The sequence below is a fragment of the Geospiza fortis genome, unplaced genomic scaffold (genome assembly GCF_000277835.1).
Source record: "Geospiza fortis unplaced genomic scaffold, GeoFor_1.0 scaffold200, whole genome shotgun sequence".
Lineage (NCBI taxonomy): Eukaryota > Metazoa > Chordata > Aves > Passeriformes > Thraupidae > Geospiza > Geospiza fortis.
In genome coordinates, this window is record NW_005054353.1 from 1591964 (window position 1) to 1604380 (window position 12417).

Sequence of the window (12417 nt, forward strand, 5' to 3'; positions counted from 1 at the left end):
TTCATGGTGTCTGTATATTGGACCATCTCCCAGCTCCTGCAAGGTCAGCAAGAGCAGGGTGGCAGAGCTGACATTTATGCTGTGTGCTCTATCACTCTTCTTTGGGTACCCTGGAGAACATCCTAGGATGCATGACTCCAATTAACTGACTAACTGATTTTTAACTTATTTTTTTCAGTCAGAAAGACTATACAAGTACAAACAACAAGCATTGGCTTGGGGGTTTTTCCCAAAAAGAACTGAAAATTAAGAACCTGTTATAAAAGTTTGTAGAATGATATGTGGGGGAAAAGTTGAGGAAAGCCAAATTAAAGCAATGTTTCTTATTTAAAGAGACTTTTCAAGATTTTCCTAACACCCAGTATTTCACCTATCTGCATACCCACACACCTGTTTGCATGTATTAAGGAATAAAAGAACCCCTTCTCAAGGCATTGAGTCCTTCTAGGGATTTAATCTTTATTCCCAAATCCATTTATTTCTTATCCAGGAAACAGGTCTAGTTTTTCCTTTTAATTAAAGTAAGCACTACTTTGCTTCTGTGAAGATACAAAAGCCCCTCTGTCTCTTACACAGAGGATCATCTGCTGTGCTTTCTCGACTACCTTTACAATTTTCCTCACACGGGAAGAAGCAGACACGTCCTCACAAATACCTGTGGTGCACATATTTTTGTATGAAACATTTCATGTGATAAAAATGTACCTGAAGTGTGGAACAAACATGGGATGCAAACGTAAGATTTAGATAAAGGCCCACCCCTCACTGTGGACTCTCACCGAGGAGCAAGCAGGTCACTGCAGAGCCAGTGTACTGCCTGGGGCTCAGCAGTGCTGGGGGGTTGAAAGGCTCAAGTACCAGAGCCAGTGCTTCTGGGTGTGTGCTGTTCATGCTGAAACCTCCACAGGGAAAGTACACGGAGGACTTGATGCATCTACTTTTCCCAGATCCTCACTGCCACCCCTGCAGCTATTACAACCTGGATACAGAGCACCTCATCCACTGGGGCAGCCCAGGGCTGGGAGCACAGAGGTCACGTTATCATTCTGGACTCCAAGGGAGTCTCACCTGGCGGCAGCCTACCCTCATTGCCACCTCTCTACTCAGCAATCATGAGGGGAAAAAAGACAAGCATGATTCAAGGTTTCAAGCTACTTCTAAACAGTTTGAGTTCTCCAAGAACACTGTGCAGCATATTAGTAGGCAGATTAATTTGAGGATCTTCAAGAAAGGATGCTAGAGGAAATAAAATCTCAGTTCCAACTAGAATAGTCACATTAAGTATGACTGTTTAACACTTAAACCAGCAGTTTGCTCAGCTGCCTTTTTTTAAAGGCGTTATTTTATCTTATTTGATTCTACTGAACTAGAAGCACAGCTTCACATCACAGCATGGGGGGTGAAGTCACTACTTATCTCCAACTTTTGATTACTGTTATTTTCAAAAGGGCATGTATTAATAGAAAAAGGGAGAATGGATTTAAACTGAGGGTGGTGTTAGATTAGATATTAGGACAAAAATCTTTACTGTGAGGGTGTTGAGATACTGGAACAGCTTGCCCAGAGAAGATGTGCATGCCCCGTTCCTGGAAGTGTTTAAGAACAGGGTGGAGAGAGCTCTCAGCAATCTGGTCTAGCAGAAGGTGCCCCCACTCGTGGCACGGGCATTGGAACTACATGATCTTTAAGGTCCCTTCCAACCCAAACCATTCTATAATTCTGTGATTCCCTTCATAAGGTTATGACACAGCAAATAAAAAATAAGAATTATCTTAAGCTGTTGTGTTTGGGGATTCCCCTCCCCCTCTTCATTTTATCACTTGCTTTTAACCCAGAAGGCAGAACTGTCCATGCCAGAAACTCCCCACATTGTTCAGTGTTACAAATATTTGTGTTTAGCCTCTTATCACTGAAGTATTGTTGAGACCAAAGAAAATTACTGACATAAAACAAAAGGAGGAAACAGTGCAGTCTGTAAGGCAGGAGAAGACAGAGTTAAGTGAAGAAGTACAAATACGGACATGTCCCTAAAATAACACAATAGAATCCAGCATAAGTTTAATACAAATACAATAGAAAAAGCATTTACCAGTGTCAGCAATGATCCATTCAGTAAGTGCACATGGCAATTCTAACAGCTTCCAAAAGGAATGGAAATTTCTTTTAAAATGAATCTGCAGCAAAAGCTCAGATTTTTTCCCAAGCAACTATTTTAGTTTTGGAAAGACCACTAAAGTCTTATCTACTCAAAACAGGCACCAACATAAAGAAACCTTGTGTTTTGGCAACAGTAGATGTTCAGTAGAACTATTCATGTTTCTTACACTTTTTGTCCTGAATTTCAGGAAACATACCATGTAATTTGAATTGGACACTTTCTTGTATCCCTTCATATTGTTTGAATATCCCCTTAACAGTGTTACTATTACCTGTAGTAAATCTCCTGAAACATCTAGAACTGCTGTCTGCTACCCACTAGTCTGTCCCAGTAGCTTGAAGCACAGTTCAATCGTTAATATAGGAATACAGAATAATACAGAGCTCGTAAGGCATTTTCTTTGGTCTTTGGGTTTCAGTTTTGATGAAAAAAAGAAAAGTTTTCATAAAGAAAGAAAAACAGAAACAAACAATAAACCAAAATAGAAACAAACAGAAAAATCTCAAAAAATATATATGTTATATAGCAAGAAAGATATCTAGATATCTTTTTTATTCCTCCCATTTTTCCTTTAGAGAGCTTAAAGTTAAGTGATTTTGTTTTAACAGAAGTCAACCAACCTGAGTCCTCAGCAAGCTCTTAGTGGATCTGTTGATCACCTAAGAAGCATGGACCATAAAAGGAGAAAGGATGAGAATGAGGTCCTTATTACAACATATTTGAAAAGAACAGCAGGGCAGGAGACTGAACTGTATCTTAACATTGAAACAAAAATAAAACAGACATCCTTGAGTTAAAATTCTTCAGAGCTTTCTATGCTAGCAACCTTCCTCCTTGGCCAGCACAACACAAGTCTGAAAGTATAGGAACTTCCCATATGAAATTCAGATGAAATTCAGTTCTGCGTCCAGCTGCACTTTTGATGTAGAAATTAAATAAATAAGAAACACAACCTAGTTTGATATGAACAAATAACATTTTTAGAGCAGTGCTAAAATCTTAGCTACTCAGTCTTCTGTTTGTGTACATACACATCCAAACACATTTGTGAGCTACTGAGTGAGAAGAGAGGAATGTTCCAAACGTGCATTCCTCCACTGCTTGCACAAATGATGTGTTGCAAGGTCAGGGGAGCAGAGATCGCATGGTCAGAGACAGGAGCTCTAGTGAAGGAAATGCAGCCTGTGATCAGAACAGCTTTGATTCTGGTTACACCTGCAGATTTCTGGGCCACATTTTACTTTCATTTCCAATACCATATATACCACAACTCTCGTGTGGTATTCAGTCCTCATGCTTGCTTTTCAGAAAGAAAACCACTTTATATCAGAGTCCTTTGGTAAAGAACCACATAAGAATGCTACTTTTTGTCTGTTATCAGGCTCTGCTCTGTTGTATTTGCTCAACTACTCAACTTTTCATCTGTCCTTTCATCCACACCTGAATCCTTTTCCTCATGTTAGAGGCTGCTTTTCAACACAGACTGGAAAAGGTCAGCCTTCTAGATTCCCAACTCATCACCTCTGCTGCTTCAAGGAAATGTGTCTCGATTCTATTCATAAGTGCATAATGACTGGCTGTCCTCACAGCTGCATCCCCAATACTCCACATTATTGCATGGATGCCCAACACAAGCAGACCATAATCTCAGGTTGCATTCAAGGATGTCAATGTGTTGCATGAAAATGAGACTGATAGGGATACATGTACCTGCTCATACTGTCTTTCTCCTGATGAAAAAGGAAAAGACACAACGCAGTCACAAGGTCTCCTCTTTTTAGTGGCTTCTTGCAAGAACCACAGCATTTGTCTTTAGGAGCTGGAGGTAGTAAGGGATAGACTGAATCAGTCTCTCCAGCTTGGTCATTGTTCAAGTTTTTAGAGTTTGAAAGAGTGGAAGGGCAGGGGTGTTAGGGGGTAGATCATTCAACTCTGTGTTCAACTCTACTACATGATAGTGTTGGTAAATACTTTAGCTATGTTTGTTTTGAGCAAAACATCCATTCTCTCAAGCTGTCTCCCATTGTGTTGGGTGTCGTGTCCTGCTGTCCCCTGACAGCTCCTCCTGTGAGATAAGTTACTGGGCAACAGCCAGAGTATGCCTGCTGTAAACTCTGCAGCAGGAAAAGGTGGTGCCAAGTAAAAACAGGCACCTGGAAAGCTGGGTTGGCCTGCATGGGCTTCTTCCAAACTTCAGTTGGCCCTGTTAGGTTAGGATATGGTCAGGGGATGCAGCTGGTTGGTGTGATGTTGAGTGCAGACACACGAGTCATGCTCAATATGTCAAGCAGCTGCAGTAAAGTCATGGTCCTTGCACAGCACTCCCACTCCAACACACACTTCATGCCCCCATTCAGAACAAACACAGGACAAGGACCAAAAAAGTCTTAAATTGAATGTGATTTTCCCCTTTGCATATTGTATTTTAGTCAGTGACACATACAAATCCCTTCATGTAGAAGATTAAATACTGCTGTATGTATGTATGTGTGTATAGTAAGTACTAACTTACTCTCTCAGGTAAGTATTAACTTCTCTCTCATAATGAAAGATAGATATGAAGGTGAAAAAAAGTCAGCAATAGAATTTTTAGGAAAAAGTATCCCAACCCTAGCAAGTTCATGCACCTCTAGTTTCCCATGTTTTCATTCTATTAAAAATGAAGGTTTCTATTATAAAGGCTGCACTGCTTTGACCTACAGACATATCTGTGCTCAATAAAGTGCTGTGGTGGCAGAAAAGTGACTGCCTCCCATTCATCAGCACCTGCAGTGCAGTCCCTCTGCCTCTTCTCCCACACCAGCTGCCAGGTTGCTTGCACAGGTGTGTGCTAACTTGTTTCAGATTGCCAAGACTGACTACACGAGGCCAGTCCATGCCTCTGCCAGAAAAGGAACATACTTTTTCATATTTTTAATGATTTTTTATTCATTAGTCATCCCTCTTGCAATATGAGATGAGCAAGTTTGGGGTAATGCTTGGTTTCAACGCTAACTATCAGTAACACAGAAGCATTCACTATGTTTTCCCTCCCAAGAAACATGTAGGACACTAAGTGCTGCCTACACATCTTCAACAATGGGGAAGAAAAGAACAGCACAGAGGTGAATTAAGAATGAACTTTACTCTGTTTTTCAACACTGTTGGAGAAATTTTGTTACTCTGCCATAAGACATCTCTCAAGTAACAGTATGCTAATAAATACTAGAACATGTACAACAAGGACAGTTTGCTGGGCGAGATTCTTTAATAGCCAAAATGAATATTTATTCAACTATCAGTCACACCAATAAAAGGCACTCTGCACAGGTAATGACAATGAACATACTCTTGTCTTTCACAGAGTTATTTGATCTCTATTTGGAGATTGTTTTTTACCATAATGGAAGAACACACAAAGCACTACTGCCATTTGTATTATGAAGCAGCATTTATGTGAGCATAACCATTTAAAGTTTTAATTGTATGCAAATAAAGCTGTTGAACTACTGTCTTTGCCAACCAGGAAGCCTAAACATAGCTTATTAAAATTTATTGTATTATGGAACAGAAATTTGGGTTCATTTTTTTGTCTTGAGAATGTGCTGACCTGCACCAATATTTAAGGAATAATTCTGTGCCTATCTTGACCTCTACAAAATAACTGACTGCTTTTGGTAGTACAGTCATTACATGCCTTTATCAGCATACACATGTGTACATAACCTGTAAAATTAGTACTGCACATGTACTTATCAAGTCGCCCCTCCTCACCAAAAGGGCCTGGTGTAGAGAAAAAAACTAATATACATTATTTCTGCTGGTGCATTAAGAGAAATCCACAATGATGTCATGTCCAATGACATCTTTAAACCCTGCATACTGATATTTTGAAGAATTATTTCCTGCCAGGACTTTGTAGAAGAAAAGTCAGTTGGCACTGTTTGACAGCATATTGCAGGCATTCCTAGTGGATTTAACTTTCTTTAGCAGCCCTGTTATCAGTCTCATCAAGACTAATTAAGACTCAGCAGTAATTACTGGGAGTCATCTGTAGGGCTATAGCAGGCATTGGATCAGAACTAAAAAGACTGCTTCTTACAACAGAAGTCATTCACTGTCTTTAGCACTCCAGTTGGTCTGAATTTAAGAGACTGTAAATAAACAGTATCTTTTTATTTACAAAGTATGCAGGAAAAACCTTTCTAGAATTTGCTAGGAATACTTTTTCATACCATGTTCTATAGCCCTCCTGAACTCCCCTTACATACCTTAGTCACACACGGCAAGTGAAGAGCTCTTGAGACACAAACCTCTTATTTGGTTCTTCAAAGCACGCCCACTTCCCAGAACAGTTCACTTCAAGTCAGGTTACCACAGCACACCAAGCACTTCCCAGAAAACCAAAACAGCATTCCCTCCCTAAAGTTGCTGTAGAGTCAGTCATACTGCACCCACCTGCTCCAAAACACCGCTATTCTCATTAGAACCACAGCAATGTGAAAGGAGGAATGGAAAAGGGGTATATGGCAACTTGCAATAGTCAGATATAAGCACAAGTTATCAAGGCTCCAAGCCTGCCAAAGAAAGATCACACATGCCATGGACCACATTTAAATGCATTTGAAAAGTCATCTAGGCTACAACAACCCAAATATGTGCCAGATCCTGCCCATCGCTACAATTGCCAGATAAGAGAACACGACACTTTCCCAGCAGTCATCAGTACACTCATCAGTGCAAACCACTGACGCTATCAAAAAGCATTTACAATTGCAAAATCCAAGTATGTGTGTAATCCCTCTATTGAGCTCTCACAAAGACTTTCCTGTGAACTGTTTAGAGGCAAAAGATTCATCAGATATGCCACAGAATATAAAAACAAAGCATGCAGTTCTTTCCATGTGAGAAACAAGTTTGTACATGGGGAAAAAAACAATAGAAATATTATTATTATTATTGCCACACAGGCTTCACAGAGAGCACTCTGTCATTGGAACTCACTGCTTTACAAGGCAGACTGATACTCTTAAGAACACAAGGAAAGGAAGAGAGCAAAGGAAGCCTTGAACCTGGGAGGTAGGATAATATTTCAACTTTCATATAACAAACTATTTGGCTGAAAAAGTCAAACTTACCTGTTGTAGCTTTCAAAAAATTATGAAGGCATCACTATTTGTAATATTTGAATCCAAAGTAACTGAAAAACAAGTGGAAAATGGGGAGGGAGGAAACTAAATATAGCCAACAGATGAAAAACATGGCCAGTGTCTCAAAACACGACTTCTGACTAAATAGTCATGTTACTTTACTCATCCTTCGGTTTCTGCCCAGCTGCCTTTATCAGTCTGTTAAATAACTGAAACTATGAGCAGGGCAAAATACATGGAATGCTGCTTTTCTCCCAAAGCAAGACCTCAGTAAGGTTCTTGGCCATGTAACTTGTGGTCACTCAAGGCCAGTAGCTTTAAAAGAAATGAATACTCAAGTAAAAAAAGATAGAATAACCACTAAGTACAACTTTAAAGACTAACCCTGAGTTTCTGTTTTGTAAGTCTTGGCACAAAATATCTGAGGCCAGAGGCTACAAAACTTCTTTAAACTCATCTACCCACACACCCATCCTTTCAGGTAGTTGAAATGGATTTTTCTTTTTTCTTGGCTTATATGAAACTCACAAGACCCATTCTAGGAATTCTGCAGACCTGTCCTAGAACACAGCACACTGAGATGTAATTTTTCTACAAACTCCTCCTATAATTCTCACAAGTCTTCTTGGAAACTCTTGAAGGGAGGAGGTCCATATTATTCTTCTACCTGCCCAAATGCCTGTTATTTTTGCCTCTGTCTTCTACCCACTGGGTGCCATATCAGCTCTGGCAGTTGGGGAGCAGAACCAGGGAGTGTGGTTCCACTCATTGATCCAGAGGGACAGAGAATGGACAGACTACAGGCTGTTCAGAGTGAAACTGCACTTCTACATTTTGGGAAACCTGCAGAAAGGCATTTGCTTCAGAAATTGGAGAAATACTATACCCAGATGTTCTAAACCCGGTGAACCACAAGCCAGGACAGGGCTGCAATGTTTAGCATTTTAGATACACCCTAACTCATCTCAGTAAGGAAGGTAGAGCACCCTGCAGTCAATATTGTGGGCATATCCTTGAAGGTTTAAGCCCTACATGTGAAAGTTGATCAGGTTGTTATAGCCAGGCTTGCCATTCTGAAGATACTGCTCCAGCTGTGATGGCCTCTCTCTCATCTGCCACAGGTTTGGTCATTGTCAGATAAAACTTTGGATGGAAAGGCACAGCACTCCCAAAATGCTCCTCAGCTACTAAACAGACAAAGGAAAGCTAAACAAAAATGAGAACATATTCATAGTTTCCAAGGAGCTTTCAGTGCTCTCTTGTTTTGACAGCAAGACATGATGTCCTGCAAAAGGCACAGGGCACCCACCCAGAACCTCCCTGATGGACCTCAGGGCCCACAGCAAAGGCGGAGCCTTTTTCAGGTCAGCCACCAGAAGACAGCCCAAGTGAGCAGCCTCCTTTGATGTGGGGTCCCCATGTTTTACAATCTTATCACTTCTGAGCTCCTGCTCCAAGCCACAAAACCTAATCTTATATTAACCTTATCAGCTAGGTCTTACACACAAACAAATTCTGATTACAGATGTCTTCTCTTTCCAGCATGTCCATACAGGATTTCTTTGTTCTGTACCCACAGAACTATTGTTTTATGAGCTGGTAACTTCTGTCCTTGACTTGTGCTACTTCAGAGGCTTTTACTCTTTTGTCTGTGAGAGGTGATAAAAGTTATTGGCTCACCTAATATTGAAAAGGGAAAAAAAGACACAAAGCCCAACCAAACCAAACCAAACCAAGCCAAACAAACAACAAAACACCAAAAAACCAAAACAAACAAAAAAAAAAACCAAAACCCAAAAATGTTCAGTGAACACAAATTATCTGAAAGTTTGTTCCTTCAGCTATTACAGTTGGACATAATGCCTCTGTACAATAATATGGACGTAAGGCCTCTGTACAAACCCTACATCATCTATAAACAGACCTGGAAGTCCTAGAAAACCACAATTACACTATTTTACAATTGACATACGATGGCTCCAATAGGTTTGGACAATATTTGGTCACTTGAAAATATAAACATTCTCTACTATAGGCAAACACTCTCAATAGAAGGATAAGCTAGGTCTACTTTCTCAAAATGCACATTACTAAACACAGCAAAATACAGCAAGTTTGCCTGGAAACATTTTTTAACCTAAATCAAAACAATGCGTCATCTGATCAGTAAAATGAGACTCCCTACAGAATGCTGAGACATTACTACTAATTAAATTTATGCACCAGTATTCAACTCAGCAATTAGTGTCATTAAATCATGTGAAAGATGACATTTTCCCCTCTGGCCCTTGTTGCCTAAGTCTCTCACGTGACTCCAGCAACTGAAGTATGAAGGAAAAAAGTTTATTACTGCAAGAATTAGCAATACCTTTCCTTTTTGTTACCTAAAACCAGGAGTGAAGCTTAGAATCACAACTCCATTTTCCCTATGCTGGCAACACAGCAGCCTTTCCAAGGGCTTGATTTTCACATATGATGTGTGAAGTGTTCAGAGACACACAGCATAAAAGGGTTAGGTAACACGACATGCTTTGGTTTAATATAAAGCTAACTGCAATAGTGAGTGTGGAGTGGTTTTTATCTTCAAAGCCCTTCACATACATGATTTTCCTCCAAAAGCTTATCTCTGCTCTACAGGCAGGTAAACTGAGGAGACAGAGCAAGAAAATTTGCCAGGAGTCTGACAGCCAGGTGGTCCTCTCTCTTCCCTCTGTGCTCAGGCCATGCCTCACCTACAGAAAGCAGTGCCGTCTGTTATCATCACTTCACACAAATTGAGACTCTGGCCTACTTAAAAAAATAATTAATTAATCTCAGTGCCAGCTGCTGGGTAAGTTTCTTGAAATGCAATCTTGTGTCCTCAGGACCTGGGCTACAGAGAACTTCTTGCAACCAATTATATTTTTTCTCATCCCAAAGAATTACAGGAAAGTGCCCATAAACTTTAAGTGTGTATTTGTGTATGGTACTGAAAACCCAGATAGGATGTTCTAATCTGGTGGAAGAGGTACTTAGTCTTCATCCAAGATTTCCACCTAAAATAGATAGAGTAGCTTCCCTAAATATGACAATTTGAAGCTCTAAAAGCTATTATCTTCAAAAAGAGGAGTAAAGACACAGGCCATAGTTGGTGCTGTCTCTTTTCCATCTTTCTGCATCTTTCCCCTCCTAAGCAGGAGATATCATCAATTTCAAAGTGTGGTTGACCAAATTTCCTACTCAGTCTAGTCCCATAGGTTTGCCTTTTGGTGTTAGTCCTGCTTATGCTGTCTAGACCAGCTCTTTCACCACGGGCCAAGCTGGTGATGTGCAGAGCTCAAAGTCAGACAAAATAACAGAAACAAAAGTGCTAAATTGTTAAGAAGCTGCAAAATTGAAAAGCCAAATGCAAACATCACAACATCACAAAGGCAGAAATCAGGAAGGGCCTAGAAATCCAGTAACATTTTTAAAGCACAAACCATTGTCTAGACAATCTTGATCTCACTCTAGAAGCTTCTCTAACTTAGTCTTGCAAGAGAGCCTTACATCTCCATAAGCAGAATAAATCCTCAGAGCTCTATGAGGGGATGCTCTGGTCAGTGTGCAATCCCCAGAGAACTCTCAGGACAGAGCACAGCTACAGCACAGAGCAGTGCCTGGCTGTCCTTGGGTAAATCTAGGGCCAAAGCTTAGGTCCTTCAAATGCATGTCCATCTGGCATTGACACTCCAGCTGAAGGTGTTCACAGTCATTTGCAGAGAATGGCTGCACAAATCTCAGTTCAGCAAGTGCAAACAGCTCAACATGAGTTGGATTCATCCCAAGAAAAGAGACACTGGTTCTTCAGCTCTCCTTCCCACTGCTAATAAAAAAATACTAAGACAGAAAAGGAAAAGAAAACTGGATTGCTAGAGGAATCAAATGCACTAACTCCTAAAGGAAGAGGCAATGGGGACAACACAGAGCCACCTCTGGACTCTCTTAGAGTCCATACAAAGCCCCTTCTCCCAGAGGAAGGTGAAGGCTGTAAATCCTCATACCAAGACAGGCACCTTTTGTTAATCCACAGGCAAGTGCCTGAGGAAGAGGAGAAGGGATAAAGTTGCATCACTCTCCTCAGCATTTCTGCCAGCCCTACCTAAGCAACTCACTTTAAGCAAGATCTCTTTTAATATATCATTATTGGTTGATCACACTTCCCTCTATATGATTTTCCTTGGGTCCTCAGCTTAAAGCTGACAAATCCCTTAGGAGGTGAGGCACCAAGGGGTAAGCTGCTCGCAGTCAGTGTATCTGCACCTCCCCAATCTACAATGCATCCAAACCTTTGTATGCTGCATCACCACACAGTGCCTCTGGACAGCTGCTCCCTTCAGACTGCCCTTTTTAGAAAACAGCTGCTCTGGGAGACAGCAAGGAAGCACAGACTGGGAGTGTCATCAACAGAAGCACTCTCAGATTAAAAAGTGCTGGGAATCAGGAAAATGCACAGCAAAAGAAAAGGGGCAGGTAAGACAGAGCCACAAGCAAGAATTATGTGTCCTTTGCATCACAAGTCAGGAGAGGAGCTTGTAGAGGTGGAATAGGAGAGCTTTGAAGATTGCTACCCTGAAAGGGGCACAATTAGTTCAGCAGCTTGTTTGGGGTACAGAAAGACAGGGTCAACTGAAGAGGCATTTAAAAGATAGTTTATTGCAACAGTCAGTCTCATGGAAGGGTGAGACTATAAGGGTGTTACGTTCAAAGCCACATTAGAAGCTGTACATCAGAAGCCATTCTAATTCCAGTTACAATGTCTTTTATAAATTTCTTATCCAATCAGCTACTTCCACAAAGCTCGCTAGCATCTTCATAACCAAAACTTATTGCTATGTTTTACAGGATTTGCTGCAATGTGTCTTTTTCTGTCCAATCAACTCTACAGAAACTTTATGCTGTATCTTCTACTTTTTACCAACTCTACAAGTTCTATTTTTAAACTTTAAAATCTTCTACTATCTTGCTTAATGTATTTATTTGCTTACACGAGGCATACTTCTACTTGCTTAAAATATATTTCTGCTTAAACTACAAATCTTTATTCTTATTTCGTGTCTGTTTCACTATTCTACTCCAAAGCTTCAAGCCTTCTCCAAGGTCTTAGGTCAA

General features: G+C 40.5%; 1 protein-coding gene across 1 annotated transcript in view; it reads right to left on the bottom strand.

Annotated features, from left to right (window-relative positions):
• The window catches only part of SNX31 (sorting nexin 31), a 36666-nt gene that overhangs the window by 15156 nt on the left and 9093 nt on the right, over positions 1-12417 (bottom strand). Inside the window, 3 exon segments of the mRNA XM_031058975.1 lie at positions 7276-7337; positions 8357-8384; positions 8386-8493. Of these exon segments, the coding sequence (XP_030914835.1) occupies positions 7276-7337; positions 8357-8384; positions 8386-8493 (198 nt within the window).